The 19,128-nt window shown below is 36.6% G+C and overlaps 1 protein-coding gene across 2 annotated transcripts in view; it reads right to left on the reverse strand.

Annotated features, from left to right (window-relative positions):
• The window catches only part of LOC122909095 (programmed cell death 6 interacting protein), a 78,893-nt gene that overhangs the window by 15,197 nt on the left and 44,568 nt on the right, over positions 1-19,128 (reverse strand). For both annotated transcript variants that reach the window (XM_044252757.1, XM_044252756.1), the window contains exons 11-15: positions 13,132-13,243; positions 10,971-11,140; positions 3,061-3,309; positions 2,581-2,715; positions 1,068-1,162 (exon numbers count right to left, since the gene is read on the reverse strand). In XM_044252757.1, coding sequence (XP_044108692.1) covers positions 1,068-1,162; positions 2,581-2,715; positions 3,061-3,309; positions 10,971-11,140; positions 13,132-13,243 — 761 coding nt within the window. The remainder of the gene's footprint in view (positions 1-1,067; positions 1,163-2,580; positions 2,716-3,060; positions 3,310-10,970; positions 11,141-13,131; positions 13,244-19,128) is intronic.

Here is a 19,128-nt window from a genome sequence, read left to right on the forward strand (position 1 = left end):
GTAAGGCTAAAAATTTATACTTGGTGTTGACAGTTCTCATTCATTTTTCCTGACCGTAAAATAAACCTTTCTGATAAGCTTTCACTTATTTTAGGAAAATGCTCTTCAGTAATACTGTTAAGTATTTGTTCTATTCAGGGTTTTGGTTTTTCTTCTTTCAGCAGAATTCAATTTTGCAAATTTGGATCTTCTTTGACCATCTTCTCTTTAATCCTTTTTAATTCTTTTTTTACTTTGGTTTCATTTTCTTAGATTTCCTCTTTTCTACTCTGTGCTCCTGTTGTCTTCTTCACGGTCTACTCCCCTTTTCACTCCTTCCCATTTCATCTGGTTTCAGTGACAGTTTTGTTGTTCTCTCTTCTACTTGTTTCCTAAATCCTAGCACCTCACATTTTATCATGTCCTGTCTTTTGACCATCTTCCTTGAGTTCTAGCATTTCTGTGTGTGGCATTCCTCAGGGTGATTGCCTCCTAACCCTCTTCTCTTTTTTTCTTAACTCATAATGAAATGTTCATTCAGAATTTGCATCTGTTCTGTAACAATATGATTCTGGGGAATATTCTCCATCTATTAAATTTTGTTCATTTTTCACCATTTTTAATAAGCACTGTATCTTATACCAATGCTGTGTCAACTCTACAGGTCACTCACCATGGAATAAGTCCTATGCTATGGCCCACCTTTCTCAGCTGCCTCCCTCTGAAGGGCCATAGCTGATGTTTTCTAAGCTATTTACCCTGTCTTCCCCATATTCTGTACCTCTAGTTTTACATGAGGAACCTGTCTGCCATTTCAAGGTACACTACTTATGTTTATTATTAGCATTTTTGATATCTGCCACCCTGAACTATTGTTTTAGCATTTCTATGACATCACTGTGCTTCCAGCACCCGGCATTTCTGCTCCTTTTCATCTTAATCTCAGATCACACAGCTTGCTTGTTATTTTGTAAATGTCCAGGAGAAAAGGGAGGAAATTGCTATTTCATGCTGCCAAGTTCACCCCAAAGTCTCCACATACAACTTTTCAAAAGAAAAATACAATTCAATACACAAAATAAACTTACTTTAAGAGTTCATCTCTTTCTGTCTTCCGCGCAAACACTATATCACTGCATTTGTTCTGGAATCTGACCAAGATTTCAGTCAGTTCATTGTAAAACTGTAAGCAAAAGAGAAATACAAGTAATAAACCAGAGTGATTTCTTTTAATCTATAGAGGAACATAATCGAAAGTTCATTAATCATGATTAAAGTTAAAGAACTGAAATAATCTTCCTAAGATAGTCATACCCCTGAGGTTCAACAACTTAATATTGAATATGACCTAACTAAAGAAAATAAAAATTAAAAAATCACTTTTAGAGAACATTTGTCATCAAAAATTAAATGCAACAAGTTGTAAGTTTCACGATGGTGACTATATCCCAATTCCTAGAGAAAAGTCAATTACTTAATAAATCTATGATAAAAATATGAGACCTAATTAAATGGAAGGATTAGATTTGCATATTCACTTCAGAAATAAAGGTATCATTTCAGAAACCCTTAGAAGTATTTCCAAAGGCTCTCTGAAGAGTTTTCTCAGCTTATCTATTTCAACAAAGCATTTTAAACCAAATAAACTGGTGTCTTACTCTTCTATTTTCAAGGTTGTGTAGTATTTCTACCCCCTGTTCACAGGGTTTTACATTATATCCACTGTATTTGTATCAAGATAACTGTACTCAGTGATCATTATGGAGTTAAAAAACCACAAGGTATGATGTATCTAAAAAAATTAAAAATCACTTGCTCTCTCAAAAGCAAAGTCAATGGTAAAAATAAATATAATCACTTCCCTAAGCTATTTAAAGGCAAAGCAAAAAAGTACTTAACATACTTAGTAAGCACCCTAAGACTCAGGCAGATCACAAGTCTATCATCATCCATCAGCACCATCAGCACAAAATATAAAAGCCATACCCCCTCCTCCCTTCCCCACCACAGATCAACTTCACTTCAACTACTCCTGTTCCCTCATAATTCACTCAAAATAATCAACTTTCAGCGCACCTGGGTGGTTCAGTCAGTTAAGCCTCCTATTCCTGATTTCGGCTCAGGTCATAATCTCAAGGCCGTGAGAATGACCCCCATGTCAGGCTCCATGGTTAGCACCAAGTCTGCTTGTCCCTCTCCCACTCCCCCTTCTACTTCTCCCCACTGCTCACTTTGAAAAAGTTCTCTTTTCCCTCTCTCTCAAATATATAAAATCTTTCCAAAAAATTTTTTTAATTAGTCAATTTTCTTTCTTTTCTTTCTCCTCAGAACGTATCATTAGCTTTTGACATCTCTGTGCTAATTCTTTTGCCTGAAATTCCTACACCCTTTTTGCCTGATGGAATTTACAATTCATTCTTCAACATTCCCATGAAATATTGCCACCTTTAAGCTTTCCCTTGCTCACAATAAACCTCTCAGAGACAAAAGTGATTAGAGCTAGGATTTCAAGAATAATGTGGCACAAATGGAAACACAATTAACTTCTCAAACCATATTTTTACATCTGTGCTGGTGAACTATTATTTTTGTACATCATACCTTCGTGCCCTCCTTCAAATTGGCTACAAGTTCAACAAAGTTGTCATATGCAGTAGCTAAATTCTTCAAAACTTCTTCTCTTAAGTTAGCTTCATTATTAGATTGCTTCATTTTTGAAAACTCCTGGTGTGAGACCTTGTTAAAGGAAAGATTTATTGACCAAATTAATATAGCTCATAACATTTTTATTGTTACTTTGCCAACTACATATGAAAATCGTATATGACTGCATGCCAGAATTACTAGAAATTTACCAAATACGTTATTTTTCTGTGATAACACAGTACTTTAAATCTTTCCTTAAAGTAAAAATACCACAAATTCAGTGGGTATCAAACACAATCAACAATGACTGCAGATTTCTATTAAAATGCATCACTCGCAAAAAAAAAAAAAAAAAAGATCCTAAACAGATACAGATTTAGTCCAGGTTTATCCTATTTTCTTTACATAAATCTTACTAAAGCATATAAACTTTACCTGAATATTTTTAAGAAGTTCTTCCTGTTTCTTTAGAGATTCTTGGACTTTAGCCGTAAGACCTCCATAGATTCGATCCAGTTCAGTGACAGAAAGAGCTTCTTCATTTATGACACCATCTTGAGCCAAAGCAGTCAAAAATTTGCTTGTCATGTCGAAGTTCACTGATTTCAGGTCATTCTCCAGCCCTTCTCTTTCCTTCTTTACTTCATCAAGATTTGTCAATAAGGATTTTAACACATTTACAACCTAAACAATTAAAACAAAATTAAAACCCCTTTGTTTAATTGTCCAAAAAACCCAGAAGCCAATTTCCAGAAGGGAATTATATACAAAGGTTCACTCAGAGTTGGATGATTTCTCAAAGAGCCAAGCATCAACTGTACATCAAGTTTACTTAGAGACAGACATTGTACCTTTAGTGGACTCAGCTTGTAACAGGAGGCAGCAATAATTGTAACAGCAGCAAGCACAACGATTTACTGAACATTTACTATGTCCCAGGAACTGTCCTAAACATTTCACAAATATAATTTAATGTAATCCTTCCAAAATTCCATTGGGTACATATTTATTACTTCTATTCCACAGTTGCAGAAACTGAGTCTCAGAAAAATTAAGTAAGCTGCCTAAGGTTACACAACTACTAAGTAGTAGAGGTAAAATTTGAGACCTAAGTCTGCCTAACTCCAAAATCAATCTCTTAACCACTCGATACTATATACCATGTCCCTGTCATGGCTGCAAGGTAGAGGAAGATGTGTTTCTGCCAAGTAAAGAGATACCCTATTTGCTGACAAAGAGAGACTGAGAGACATATAGACAGACATGTAGATACAGATACAGATATATATATATATGGACAGAGCATCTTAGATAAAGAGAGCCAGAGATGCAGATAAAAAGCTATAAACCATGTGTTTATTTTATATACTGAGATAGAGAGAGGAGAGGGTTCATATCATTAAAAGTTTTCCATGAGAGAAGGGGGGCGGCAGAGAGGCATCTACGTGACTCAAACAGTTAAGCGTTGGCCTTCAGGTCAGATCATGATTCCAGTGTCTGAAATCAAGCCCTCTCAGCAGGAGTCTGCTTCTCCCTCTCCCTCTGCCTTTGCCCCTGCTTATGCTCTAATAAGTAAATAAAATCTTTTTAAAAAGGGCAGGGGGGACACCTGGTGACTCAGTTGATAAGCATCTGCCTTCCTGAAATTTGTTTAGCTATAAGAAAAATGCCACCTTTTAACTTTCTCCCAGTTATGTCCAAAAAAACTAGAAAGAAAAAAATAAAAAACAGTCAAGTAAAAGAAAACTGGGGGAGAAACAGGAATATGCAGAACTGGTTTATAGTTCAGAGGGTTAGGCCACTGCCTTCGGCTCGGGTCATGATCTCAGGGTCCTGGGATCGAGTCCCGCATCGGGCTCTCTGCTCGGCGGGGAGCCTGCTTCCCTCTCTCTCTCTGCCTGCCTCTCCATCTACTTGTGATTTCTCTCTGTCAAATAAATACATAAAATCTTTAAAAAAAAAAAAAAAACTAGGGGCGCCTGGGTGGCTCAGTGGGTTAAAGCCTCTGCCTTCAGCTCAGGCCATGATCCCAGGGTCCTGGGATCGAGCCCCACATCAGGATCTCTGCTCAGCAGGGAGCCTGCTTCCCCACCTCTCTCTGCCTGCCCATCTGCCTGCTTGTGATCTCTCTGTCAAATAAATAAATTTAAAAAAAAAAAAACTAGTCTACTAAACAAAGCTGAAAGTCAGGGACACTGTAACATTATTATCTATAGAGAAAGAGACTGGGTGCTTCTTCCACAGTATAGCAACTAAGAGCCTCTCATCAAATATTGCAGTGACAGTACCCCAAATTAGCTAATAAATAATAAGAGAAGACAGACACCATTCACATGAATAAAACCTCCTCTTCACTGAGAAACAACACACAGGGCAGCAGAGTAATGTGGGAAGAGAACCCCAGCAGAATCTGCAGAATCACAAGTTCTAATACCACTTCACTATGTAGAAAAGCTAACTTCCTAACTTTTGTGGTAGTCAGGGGTTTTTAAAAATCAGTGATAAAAAGGACCAAGTATGTATTTAGTAAGTCCTATTCTATTCCAAAATGCTATGATTCTAAGTCTCTGGGGGAAAAAATGGCATTTGAAGCAACCAATTTATAAATGAACTTTTAGACCACAGTACCAAGTGTCCTTATATGACAAGCATCCTCTTTTTTTATTTTTTTTCAAACTGTCATATATACTAGTTTAGCCATATTTTAGATTGTATAATACCAGCCTTATTTTAAAAGTGATTACAGCAGAAAAGGAATTAAACTGCTTCCAGAAATGAATGACCAGAATAGCAAGAAAAGTAAACCCCTACCTACATTTTCTTTCTTTCGACATCAATACATTTTCTTATTCACTCATTAAGTTTGAAGCTTAATGTGTCATCAAGTTAAAGTATATCAATAGTTAGAATCCCTCTGCATCCCCATGTTCACTACCACATTATTTACAACAGCTAAGATATGGAAACCTAAATGTCCATCAATGGATAAATGAATAGATAATGTAGTGATATACACACATATGCATACACACACACACACACAGTCTATATTCAGCTATTAAAAAAGAACGAAGTCTTGCCATTTGCAACATGAATGCACCTTGAGGGCATTATGCTAAATGAAAAGTAAGTCAGACAAAGAAAGACAAATACCACATGAACTCATTTACATGTGGAATTTACAGAAAACCAAGCTCACAGATATAGAGAACAGAGAGACTACTGCCTGAGGTGGGGCATGGGGGTGGGCGAAAGAGATTAAGGTAATCCAAAGGTACAAACTTCCATTAATTAAATACATTAAGTCATGAGGCTATAATGTACAGCATGGCAATTACACTTAATAATACTATATTGTGGAGCACCTGAGTGGCTCAGTTGGTTAACCATCTGCCTCCAGCTCAGATCACGATCTCAGGGTCCTGGGATCAAGCCCCGCCATCAGGCTCTCTGCTCTGCAGGGAGCCTGCTTTCCCCTCCCTCTCTGCCTGCCTCTCTGCCTACTTGTGATTTCTGCCTGTCAAATAAATAAAATCTTTAAAAATAAATATACCAAAAAATAAATAAATAAATAAATATAAATATAAATATAAATATACATACATATATACATTAAGTTATGAGGCTATAACATACAGCATGGCAATTATATTTAATAATACTATATTGTGGGATACCTGGGTATAGCTCAGTCGGTTAAGCATCTGCCTCTGGCTCGGGTCATGATCCCAGGGTCCTGGGATCGAGCTCCATGTCAAGCTCCCTGACCAGCAGAGAGTCTGCTTTTGCCTTCCCTCTTCCCGCTCTCCCTACCCTGCCTTGTGTTCCACTTTCCATCAAATAAATGAAATCCTCTAAAAGAAAATAGTAATAATAATAATAATAGGGGAGCCTAGGTGGCTCAGTCGTTAAGCATCTGCCTTCAGCTCAGGTCCTGATCCCAGGGTCCTAGGGTCAAGCCTTGAATCAGGCTACCTGCTCAGCGGAAAACTTATATCTCCCCCTCCCACTACCTCCTGCTTGTGTTCCCTCTCTCACTATCAAATAAATAAATAATCTTAAAAATAGTAATAATACGCTGCATTCTTAAAAGTTCTCACCACAAGAAAACAAATTCTGTAACTGTGTGTGATAACGGATATTAACTAGATTTACTGTGATCATTTTACAATATATAAATATATATTTATATATTGTAAATATATAATATAAAAATATAAATATAAAAATACTGAATCATTATGTTGTACACCTGAAACTAACATAATGTTGTATGTCAATTATACTTCAAATAAAAAAATGTAAAAATTTATTTCAATGTTTTAAAAACAGCTCCAATTACCTCTCAACTGCAATTAACTGAATCCCTTTATTAATAAGTTAGGCTGCCAGTAGTGATCACTGCATCAACACTTTTTGAATCCTTACATGTTGGGTACTGCTCTAGGTTCTAAAATACAATTATTAACAAAAGCAGAATTGGTTCATGTGGGGACAGGGGAAGGGAGGAGGGAATTAAACACACACAAAAAAACAGAGCAGTATAGTAGACAAAGACAAAGAAAGGGAAAGGGTGACATCTGGAGCTTTAATGAAAAAACTCGTGGTAGCCATGGAAAGGGAAGAAAGACCCCAATAGAAGGAAAGCAAATGTTAAAGTCCTAAGGCAGGAACAAGCTTCCCATGTTCAAAGGCAAAAGACCAAAAAAAAAAAAGGCCTAGTATGACTTTAGCACAGTAAAAAAAAGATAAAAGGGAGAGAGATGAGGTCAAACAGAAAGGCAGGAATGAGATCACCTCAGCTGTCTATACTTCACCTTTAAGACCAAGAGCTACAAACTTTTCTTATAAAGAACCAAACAGAAGGGGAAAGGAAAAAATGACAGAAATTATTTTTGGCTTTGTAAGCCATAGTCTCTGTTTCAACTATCTCTCCCTTTCTAGTGTGAAAGCAGCCACAGATGAAATGTGAAGGAGTATAAGTATGCTCCAACAGAAGTTTATTCATGGATACTAAAATCTGAATTTCATGTAACATTCACATGTCATAAAACATTATTCTTTTGACTTTTTTCAACCATTTAAAAATGTAAAGGCATTCCTGGCTCACAGGCCCCACGAAAACAGGAGGCAGGCTGGATTTAGCCCGCAGACCATCGTGTGCCAGCCCCATTAGATGATAAAGCTCTCTGTAGCATCTAACAGCACCATACATACTTAGGCGTAGAACAAATACTCTCAATGAGATTTTCAGCTTTACTTTTCAGTCCCTGCCATTTTATTTTCAGAAAAGGCAGACATGAGAATATCTCAACAACAGAACAGTGGAAACCTGATCACACTTGCCCTACACTAAAGCAAACCTAGAGTTTTGCACCCCTCTCTGTTGATAACCATGGTGCCATAATTCCTGGCATAAAATAGGCCTTCAACAAATTTTTGGTGAACAAACCTCAACAACCTATCTAGACACTTCCTGTTATGAAAAACAGAGAGTAAAAGTAGCATTTGCAGTTCATCTACTAGATGACTTTGTGTGAACCAGGAAAAAAAAAAAGGCCTACAAAGCTTTGGACAGTGCTAGCTTATGCACTATCTCTGAGGAGATGGACACTTTCTTTTTCCCCAAAGGGACCCCTCCATCACCCAAGACAGATGCAATACTACAAGTATAAATGGATATCACTTTTGTACCAAAAAATAAGATGCCCCTTCCTCTGGGTAGACTCAGCCCTACACCAGGGCCAAGGCTTGGCTGGCCAAGTATATAGACTAGATTCCATCCCCTGCTGATCAGACGTGCACAGTCACAAGCAATGGTCCTAAGTACTTAAAAAAGGATCTTTAAATACAAATTACCCATAGTTTGCAACATTTTTCAGAGTATCTCAAGATGTAAAAACAGATGCCCAAAGAGACTAAAGATAAAAAGTAGAGTAGAAAGTCACTTCACAATTTAAATTTAAAAAAAGAAAAAAAAGAGCCCTATCATTAAGACTGGACTTCTTAATAAAACATGTATGTCCTTTGTATTCACTTTAATAATCAGAATTCAAATGACTATGCTTTTACCATAAAAACTCTGGCTAAAATGTGTCATCAACTATGACAATTACCTGAAAGAGCTTTAATAAACATGGTATTAATTAGTCTTTTTGATAAAGGCACATAATTAATGAATATATAGAGCACTGAATATTTTTGGTTGCTTCTATCTAGAAAATCTAGCTTCAGTAAAATAACTTCATATTGATTATAAAAGTTTTCTTCCCCTATATAATACCATTACTAACAAAAACAACCGGGGACGCCTGGGTGGCTCAGTTGGTTAAGCAGCTGCCTTCGGCTCGGGTCATGATCCCAGTGTCCCACGAGTCCCACATTGGGCTCCTTGCTCAGCAGGGAGCCTGCTTCTCCCTCTGCCTCTGCCTGCCTCTCTGCCTGCCTGTGCTCGCTCTCTCTCCCTCTCTCTCTGACAAATAAATAAATAAAATCTTTAAAAAAAAAAAAAAAAACAACCGTGACGACAACTATATAAAATAACAAAGTAGTGCGTGCTAATTCTGATTTTGCTCAGCAGAAACCATTTTTGCTTTTCTACTGAAAGCAGGAGAATCAAAGGACAAAAGCCACATTAAGTTCTGAGTCCCATACAAGAGACCAAAAAGAAAAAAGAGAGGGGGGGTGGCTAGCTAACTTGGTCAGTAGGGCATGCGACTCTTGATCCAGGGGGTTTTAAGTTCAAGCCCCAGGTTGGGTATAGAGACTACTTTTAAAAAAAAGACAGGGCGCCTGGGTGGCTCAGTGGGTTAAACCTCTGCTTTTGACTCAGGTCGTGATCTCAGAATCCCAGGATGAGTCCCGCATTCGCATCGGGCTCTCTGCTAAGCAGAGAGCCCGCTTCCCCCACCCCTCTGCCTACTTGTGTTTTCTCTGTGTGTCAAATAAATAAATAAAATCTTTTAAAAAATAAATAAATAAATAAATAATGAGAGAGAGAAGAGGATGGGAAGCAGGGTTTTCTTTTTCCTAAAATAAAGAATTTGCTGTTCAGTGGGTCTGCAGTCTCTGCTCCTCACAAATTAATCTAACCACCTTCCTTCTTCCTTCTCTCCTTTTCCTTAAAGCATCTAATTGATATTCTTTGTTCCATCAGGCTCCCCCTACCTTTAGAGCTTTGGGTTCTGTGCACATTCAACTATGCAGTCTTCACTGTGGGGACTCATTTCCACCGAACCTCTGGTAGCATCTCCGACACACCACTCTCTCGATCCTCCTTGGATTTTGTATGTGTACACTTTGTCTGCCTGTCTACTCTGTTCTCGTCCTGTGCCAATCTCTTAAGAGGCCCCTAAAGAGATAAGCTCCAAAATACTGGAATTTAAGTGCTTCGTCATCTAAATCCTCACAGCATACTTTCTATAGTCACGACACGTATCTACCCTGTACTACAGTTCTCCTTGTATAGGTCTAATCTTCCCACACTGGACCATGAATTGAGGGTAAAGGCTATGTATGATTCATTTGCTGACTTTTCAAAGTACCTAGCATAATGCCTTACAGAGCAGGTATCCAAAACCTTGGTTGGAAAAATACATGAAATATTTCTGTGGAAAGGCAAGGCACAACACTGATAACTTTTGAGGACTACTATCCCAGGAAATTCACTTTTTCAAGAAGTTTTCAGCAAACACTTCTTGCCCTTTGGCTTATTTTCCTATGCACTTCATTCTGGATCTATCTTATTCAATTAACACCTACTACAGTGATCAGCCACTAAAGCATATTTGCACCTTTGGACTTTCTGACTGACATGCCCCACTACTGATTTTCCCCTTCCTGTCACAAAGAGAAATGCTATAATGATGTTACCCACTTATTAACAATCACAGCTGGTTGGTTTTCCCTTTAAAGATAGTCCCAGTGGAATACAGTGGATGGCAATAGAGAATGATATAACAAACAACAAAGAATTTATGGTCGGAAGAGCAACTGGTCAAATCCAGTCCTTTCACTTCAGGGAAGTTTCTATGTTTCCAAGCCTCTCCCTTTTATAAAACCTGAATGAATTGAATACTGAACTTTTTATAAAGTATCTAGAATATAGTACCAAGCTCATAGGAAACACTCAATAAATAGAAATTAATTATTATAAGATGGTAATATTATTAATCTAATTACCTATTACACAGTATATGTATCATGCTACTTCAAATATAACCTCAATTTACATCTGCATTTCTGAAAAGAGGACAGTAAGGAATTGGCAATTAATTGTATTCATAATGGCTTGAACATAGTTTTCCTAAACAGATAAACACCCACATCAAAATGCATCTGCTTACCTCACTGCCCTGCATAGTCTTCGCTGGGTTAGCAGAAGGGATGGCAGCATTCAGCTCAGGCTCTGGCTTACACAGAAGTGCAATGGTGTCACGGTGAGACTGATAACGTTCTTTCACTTGCCCATCTGCTTGCACAGCTTTATCCAAAACGGCTCTGAAGTTGGTTCCCTCTGTGGGGGAAAAAAAATGTTGCCAGAGTACAGCAATGACTTTAACAGTAACATTTATAGGCTGATTATACTTTTAGTTCTGCTCTCCAACTTTACTTTTCCCCCCTCTTCTATGGACCCTGATTCATTCATTATATAATGGAAACTGAGCTCCTGTCGCCCTTGGCATTTTTGTTTCTGGCAAAACACATGGGTATACCTTAGCATATATTTGTGGTTACTATCCACCAAATAAAAACTAACCGGCATTAGTCTAATCCTTTCCTACAACTCATTAATATAGAGAGAAACCATTCACTCCAGAAACTGTTGCAACTTACTTAAAAAGTATTCCCCTCTCAAAGAATCACAGCTTCAACTTGACTTAAAAGAACAGCAGTTAACATTTTTAGGAAAAAATGTCTATAGTACTAATTATATAATAGTAAATAAATAAATAAAATAAGTCTCTAGCTACCATAAAAACACTTACCTTAACAAACACAAATCTTAATGATTAAATTCTTAAAAAAATAATAATTCGATTTCAAATTAACTCACCTTTTACCACCCACTAAAGTGAAATGACATTACAAAACCATATGCATATAATATGATCTCATTTAGGAGTGCCTGAGTGGCTCAGTCAGTTGAGCATCCAACTCTTGGTTTTAGCTCAGGTTACAATCTCAAGGTCACTGAAATCAAGCCCTGTGTCACACACCACATTCAGTGGAGAGTCTTGAGATTCTCTCTCCCCTTCCCCCAGCTAGCACTTTCCCTTTCTCTCACTCTCATTCAAATAAATAAAATCTTTAAAAAAAAAAATAAAAAATACAGAACTGATCTCATTTATTTTAAAAATATGCATAGAGCTTAATACCAGTTCCTGGAACCAGTGATATCTAGTGGTTATAGAGATGCTCTAAGGAAAAAAAAAAAAAAAAAAAAAAAGGCACAGGGCTTAGAATATGAAAAGAGAGATACAGAATCATTTCCATTTTTACTCTGTATTTTTTAAGAATTCTTTAGAATTTGGGGCGCCTGGGTGGCTCAGTGGGTTAAAGCCTCTGCCTTCAGCTTGGGTCATGATCCCAGGGTCCTGGGATCGAGCCCCACATCAGGCTCTCTGCTCGGCAGGGAACCTGCTTTCTCCTCTCTCTGACTGCCTCTCTGCCTACTTGTAATCTCTATCTGTCAAATAAATTAATAAAATCTTTAAAAAAAAAAAAGAATTCTTTAGAATTTGGGGGAAAAAATAAGAATTTTTTAGAATTTGGGGGGCACCTGGGTGGCTCAGCCAGATGGGTGTCCAACTCTTGATTTCGGATCAGGTCGTGAGATCAAGCTCCAGGTCGGGATCTGTGCTCATAAGGAGTCTGCTTGAGATTCTCCCTCTCCTTCTGTACACACACCCCTACCATGTGCTCAATCTTTTTTTAAAAAGAATTTTTCAGAATTTTTAAGAATCTGAATTTCTTTCTTTTTTTTTTTTTAATATTTTTTATTTATTTATTTGACAGAGAGGGATCACAAATAGGCAGAGAGGCAGGCAGAGAGAGAGAGGAGGAAGCAGGCTCCCTGTCAAGCAGAGAGCCCGATGCAGGGCTCGATCCCAGGACCCTGAGATCATGACCTGAGCCGAAGGCAGCGGCTTAACCCACTGAGCCACCCAGGCGCCCAAGAATCTGAATTTCTTATAATGAACATGAATCACCTCTGTTATTTTTTATCTCACCCTGAACTGAGGAGAAAAAAACCTGTGTTTTCAAAATAGCAGTTTCAGTAAAAACAGGTTTACAACAGACCCTAATTTAATCAAGCAAAAATGTGGATCCAAACTGGGAATTTATATGGGCACCTGGATGACTCAGTCAGTAGAGCATGCAACTCCTAATCTCAGGACTGTGAGTTCAAGCCCCATGTTGGGTATAGAGATTATTTAAAAATAAAATCTTAAAAAAGAAAAATTGGGAATTTATTCAAGTAAAAGCCACTTATATACATTTTACCTGCTCTTAAAGGCTTATAGAGTTCATTAGATGGTGTCCTTTGCCAGCGTTCCTTGAATTTTGCTCTTAAATCATTGTCAGTTGCTTCTTCTTCATCTAACAATCTTAATGACTTTTAAAAAGAAGTAAAATAACAATGAAGTATCATTTCTGGTATAAAAAAATTAAAACATTTTTTAAATGATCAGACTCAATACTGGTTGAGAATTAATGGATGGGAATACCTCTACTCTACTGGCTGAACTATAAAATGGTACAATTTTTGTTGCACAAATCCAAGTTATAACATATTTAACAAACGCTTATAAAATTTAAGACTAGGTTAGCCATTACCTTACTCAATAAATTAAAAAGTAAGATAAACTAAGAGAATATGTATATCCATACACAAAGGCTACTTTGAACAAAGATTCTAAGATTAAAATAAATAGAAAGCCTTAAGACCTTAGATGCCATAAACAAAACAAAGAGAAAGATGTTAACATGAAAATCAAAGATTTAGACTTTTATCCCAGTACAACAAACTAAAAAGTTACATGTACAAAATGGCTTCTGAATGTGTACCTGAGAGGACAAAATAGTCAGGGGCCAGAACACAAGAAAGTGTTAATAATCTACCAGGAGAAATAAGTGCTAAAGCACAGGTACCTACTAATCCCTGGCATCTTAGAGCAGAGGTCTACAAACTTTTCTGTCAAATATTAAAGTATTTTAGGTTTTGTGGACCTTTGTGGACCATCTCTGCCACATTTTTTTTTACAGCCCTCTAAAAACAGATTAAAATCAGCTTTAACTAGTGAATCTCATAGAAATAGGTCACAAGCCAGAACTGGTCCATTGTACATAGTTCACCAACTATACAGTTCACTACTGGCTTAGAATGTGAAGGTAACCGAACAGGAGCAGGACACAAGAAACATGGGTGGGGCTGCTATGAGTGGATGTCCCATCAAAGGCATTACCCTCCCACAGACTGGGATACTTCCACATGGGTGACACTCACTGGATGAATTTTTTAAAACGAAGACTGCCTGACAAAGGAACTTTACTTGTGTTGGCTCTAAATAGAAAAGAAAAGAAGTATCACCTAAGATTCCTATCAAAAGCCTATACTTAGGACTGGAAATCATACTACCTGTGTGAACAAAGCCATAAGACATACCTCTGACAAAAAGGTTAACTACAAAATTAATAATAATAATAACAGTATAAAATAAAAAATAAAAATTCTCTAGAAGATTTCACTTTAAAACCTAGACCTCAACAAATTCCCACATATAAAGTTCCAGGAAATGTGAATTCATAATTTTTTTAAAAAATCATTGAACATTAAATGCAATGGAGTATTTTGGACTAGATCTTGAAAAAGAAGGGCACTGATGGACTAACTGGTAAAATCTGAGTAGTAATATTGTACCAATGTTAACTTCTGAGTTTTAACAAATGAACCATGGCTACCTAAGATTTTAACTCTAAGGGAAGATTGGTAAAGAACTCTGTACCAAATTTGAAACTTTTTTGTTAAGTCTAAAATTATTCAAAATTAAAGTTTTAAAATGTAAAAGCAAGAACACATACAAAAAAACCACCAAACTCAAGAGGAAACAAACCATGGTGAGCAAGAGTCAGCAAAAGAAACAAATCACAGAACCAAACCACAAAGACAAGAGATACTGGAATTATAAGATAAAGATAAAATATATTTAATATGTGTTTAGAGTAAAAGATAAATTGAAAGTGTGACACAGGAGAAGGAGAACAGAAAGAACTGAAAAAAGGACTAAGTTAGAATTTCTAGAGATGAAAAACATAATACAATTAGGAAGCTAATCACTACTTAAAAGCTGCTAAGATATAACTGAAAAGGATCAGCAAATGGGAAAAGAATAGGAAGAAATTATAGACAATAAAGCAGAGAGCAACAAAAAATAAGAAGCTTAAAAGACATGGAAAATAAAGTTATGGGCTCCTGGATGGCTCAGTAGGTTAAGCATCCAACTCTTGATTTTGGCTCAGGTCATAGTATCAGGGTCCTGGGATCCAGCCCCATTTCAGTCTCTGTGCTCACAGGGGAGTCTGTTTCTTCCTCTACACCACCCCACTAACTCTCTCTCTCTCAAATAAATAAATAAAATCTTCAAAAAAAGAAAGTTAAGAAGAGTCAACTTAAATATAATTAGCAACCCGGAAAGAATTACTAATGACAATAGGGAGAAAGAAATATTCCAGGAAATGAAAACTAAGAATTTTCCAAGATGGATGAAAAGATTCAATTCCTCAAATTCACTGAATCCAATAAAGTATCAGTATCAAGGAATTTAAATGGAAGAAAATCCATACCCAGACACAACATAATAAACTTTAAAGAAGAAAAGAGTACACAACTTCTATGCAAGTTTAGAAAGAGAGAGAGAGAGGAACTATGCAATAAAACCAGGAAAAAGTGGAGATGGGGGTGGGAAAGAGAAAAAGAGAAAGAAACATACAGAAAGAAAAAGAGACAAGTAGAAATTACAAAATATAGCAGAAAATGAATAATATGAATAATCAGTTAATATAAATGGATTTAACCCTCCACAGAAACATATAAAGGCTGTCAAACAAAATTAAAAAGAAAACTTCTGCTACATGCTATTTACAAAAGACACAGCCACAAGGGTAAACAAGTTGAAAGTCAAAAACATTACAAGAAAACTACAGATCAAATATATAAATACAGATGCACAGTGCTCAAAAAAATACTACCAAAGCAAATCCAGCAGCAAATTAAAAGGATTATATTCTGGGACACCTGGTGTCTCAGTCCATTATGCATCCAACTCTTTGATTTCAGCTCAGGTCATGATCTCAGTCATGAGATCAAGTCCTGGCATCAGGCTCTGCACTGAGCATGGAGCCTGCCTAAGAGTCTCTCTCTCTCTCTTACCTCCTGCCCCTCCCTACCCCGCTTCCATATGCAAGCACTCTCTCTAAAAACAAAAACAGAAACAAAAGACAAAGGATTATATATCATGACCAAGTAGAATATCCTAAGAATGCAAGGACGGTTAAAATCGAAAAACCAATTAATATAATACTCTGTATTAACAGAATGAAGGAAAAAAATGTAAGAACATGGCAAGATGTAGAAAAAATATTTGACAAAATCCAATGTCCTTTTATGATTAAAACAACAACAACAACTCAACAAACTAGGAATAGGAAAGAACTTCCCTCAACCTCATAAAGGACATCTATGAAAAATCCACAGCTAACGTCAACAGAGTGAAAGTTGGAAAGCTTTCCCCTAAGATCAGGGACAAGACAAGAACATCTATTCTCACCACGTCCATTTAACACTGTACTGGTCAGGGCAATTAAGCAAGAAAAAGAAATAAAAAGACATCCAAAAAAGAAGTAGTAGAACAATCTCTACTTGCAGATTACATGACCTTAATGAAGAAAATCTAAGGAATTCACAATATAACCATTAGAGATAATAAACAAACTTAGTAAAGTTACAGAATACAAAATCAACATACAAAATCTATACCCTATACACTATACTCTAGCAATAAACAATCCAAGAAGGAAATTAAGACAATTCCATTTACAATAGCACCAAAAGAATTAAATACTTAGGAATAAATTTAACCAAGGAGGTGCAAGACTTGTACATTAAAAGCTACAAAACACTGCTGAAAGAAATTAAAGAAAACCTAACTAAATGGAAAGACATTCTGTTCATATTCATGTATTGGAAGATTTAATATTGTAAAGATTGGCAATACTCTCCAGGTTGGTCTAAACACGCAGTGCAATTCCTATCCAACTATTAACTTTAGGATTTCCTATATATAAAGGTTAAATCAAAACCACAATGAGATACCACTTCAAACCCACAGGATGGTTATAATTAAAAAAACAGAACAATCAGGAGCACTTGGGTGGCTCAATAGGTTAAGCGTCTGCCTACAGCTCAGGCTACGATCCCAGAATCCTGGGATCGAGCCCCATGTCAGGCTCCCTGCTCACTGAGGAGCCTGCTTCTCCTCTGCCTGCTGCTTCCCCTGCTTGTGCTCTTTCTCTGACAAATAAATAAAATTTTAAAAAAAAATGAACAATTTAAAGGTTGGAAAGGTAATGTAAAGAAACTGGAACCTTTACACACTGCTGGTAAGAATGTAAAATGGTGCCACGGCTCTGGAAAACAGTTTGGTGGTTCCTCAAAAAGCTGAACATTGAATTCCTGTATGACCCAAAAACTCCCCTCTTCTGTAGATACCCAAGAGAATTAAAAACAGGTGCTTAAGAAAAAAAAACCTGTTCACAAATAACATTATTAATAACCAAAAAAGCAAAAATACCAGTATTTATTACTGACAAATAAACAAAATGTGATATATCTGCACAATGAAGTGTTAGCAATAAGAAGAAATGAAATGCTGGTACTACAACATGGATGAACCTGGAAACATTATTCTAAGTGACAGAAGGTCAAAGTGCACATACCGTTTCTGATTCCATTTATATGAAATGTCCAAAATAAGCAAATCCACAGAGACAGAATCAGAGTAGTGGCTGCCAAGAGCAGGGGCAAGGAGGAATGAGTAGTGACTGCTAGTGAGTCTGGAGTGAATGCTAGCGAGAATGGAGTTTCCTTGGGGTGATGGAAACTCTGAAATTAGACAGTGTTGGTGCTTGTACAATACCGCAAACACACTAAGAACCACAGTCCTGTACACTGTAAAGAGTTAAAATGAATTTTGTTATGCAAATTTTAACCTCAAAAACAGACATGCAGTTGTGAAATAAATACAGGAGATTTTTTTAAAGAATCAGGTATGTTGAAAACAAGAGATATCAACAAATGAAAAACAACTTTCAAGGTGGCTGAAAAGCACAAAAAGCACACTACATAACCAATTAATGAGCTGGAAGGCCAGCCTGAGCCAGTCTTCCAGGAAGAATGAGAGCACAAAGACAAAAAGAAGAAATGTTGAAAGATAGGAAAACTGATCATCACCAGAAGAACTACCACCCATCTGACAGAAATCCATTAAGAGAGGGCAGAGAAAAAGAAGTAACTAAAGAAAAAGAATCCACAGGCAGGAATCCAAGGTTAATAGGGCCCCACAGTTCCCTAGTGAAGATAAATTTATTATTTAAAAAAAAAAATTAGTGAATACTTGAACATTTTTGAAAATCAGCCCTAATTTCTAAAAGCTACCAGAGAGAAATGAACATTCAAAAAGAGGTCCAGCTTCACAACCTTACTTCTCTCAACTCACAACTTAATTAAAATGAGATTCTCCAAGTACAGCTGACAGAATAACAGTGACTACTTCACAAGGCTGTTAGAAACATCAAATAAGATAAACAAAAGTACCTCGTATTAAGATAGGCAGACAACAGACATATACCATACACGTTAATAATGCCAGTTTTTAATTATAAGGTAAGTTTTTTACACATTAGTATTTCTAAAGAAGATGCTGCTCACAACTGATACACAGCATTTCAACAGACAATGTTCTTTTCCAAAACTTGTTTCAAAATCAAATACAATTCTTCTAATCAATGACATCTTAAAATCAAGGATATATAGTAATATTTAAATAACTACTAAGCAGCAGGCACATGCCTGATCCTACTTCACAGCTATTTTATGTGATAAATACTATTATCCCATTTTTTTCCATACGTAAACTGAGACATGAAGATGTTAAGTAATCTGCCCAGGGCCACAATAACAATAAAAACTGGGGATCAAGTTCAAATATAACTCCAATATTCAATAATGGTTTATTAAATCTTTTACCTACTAAATGCCCCAGACTGCTACTGACTTGCTATACCTGCATTTTCCAGTGTTTGTCTTTTCCCATCAGACAACTACTTCTTGCTGCTTTCACAAACGTGTGATCTTAAACACCACTCTCCATTTTTTTCCCTCTTTATCTACTATTCTAACATCCTCTCAAGTGCAACACCAGATAACAAGCTTGCTTAATCTAA

This window comes from Neovison vison, chromosome 6 (assembly GCF_020171115.1).
Source record: "Neovison vison isolate M4711 chromosome 6, ASM_NN_V1, whole genome shotgun sequence".
NCBI lineage: Eukaryota > Metazoa > Chordata > Mammalia > Carnivora > Mustelidae > Neogale > Neogale vison.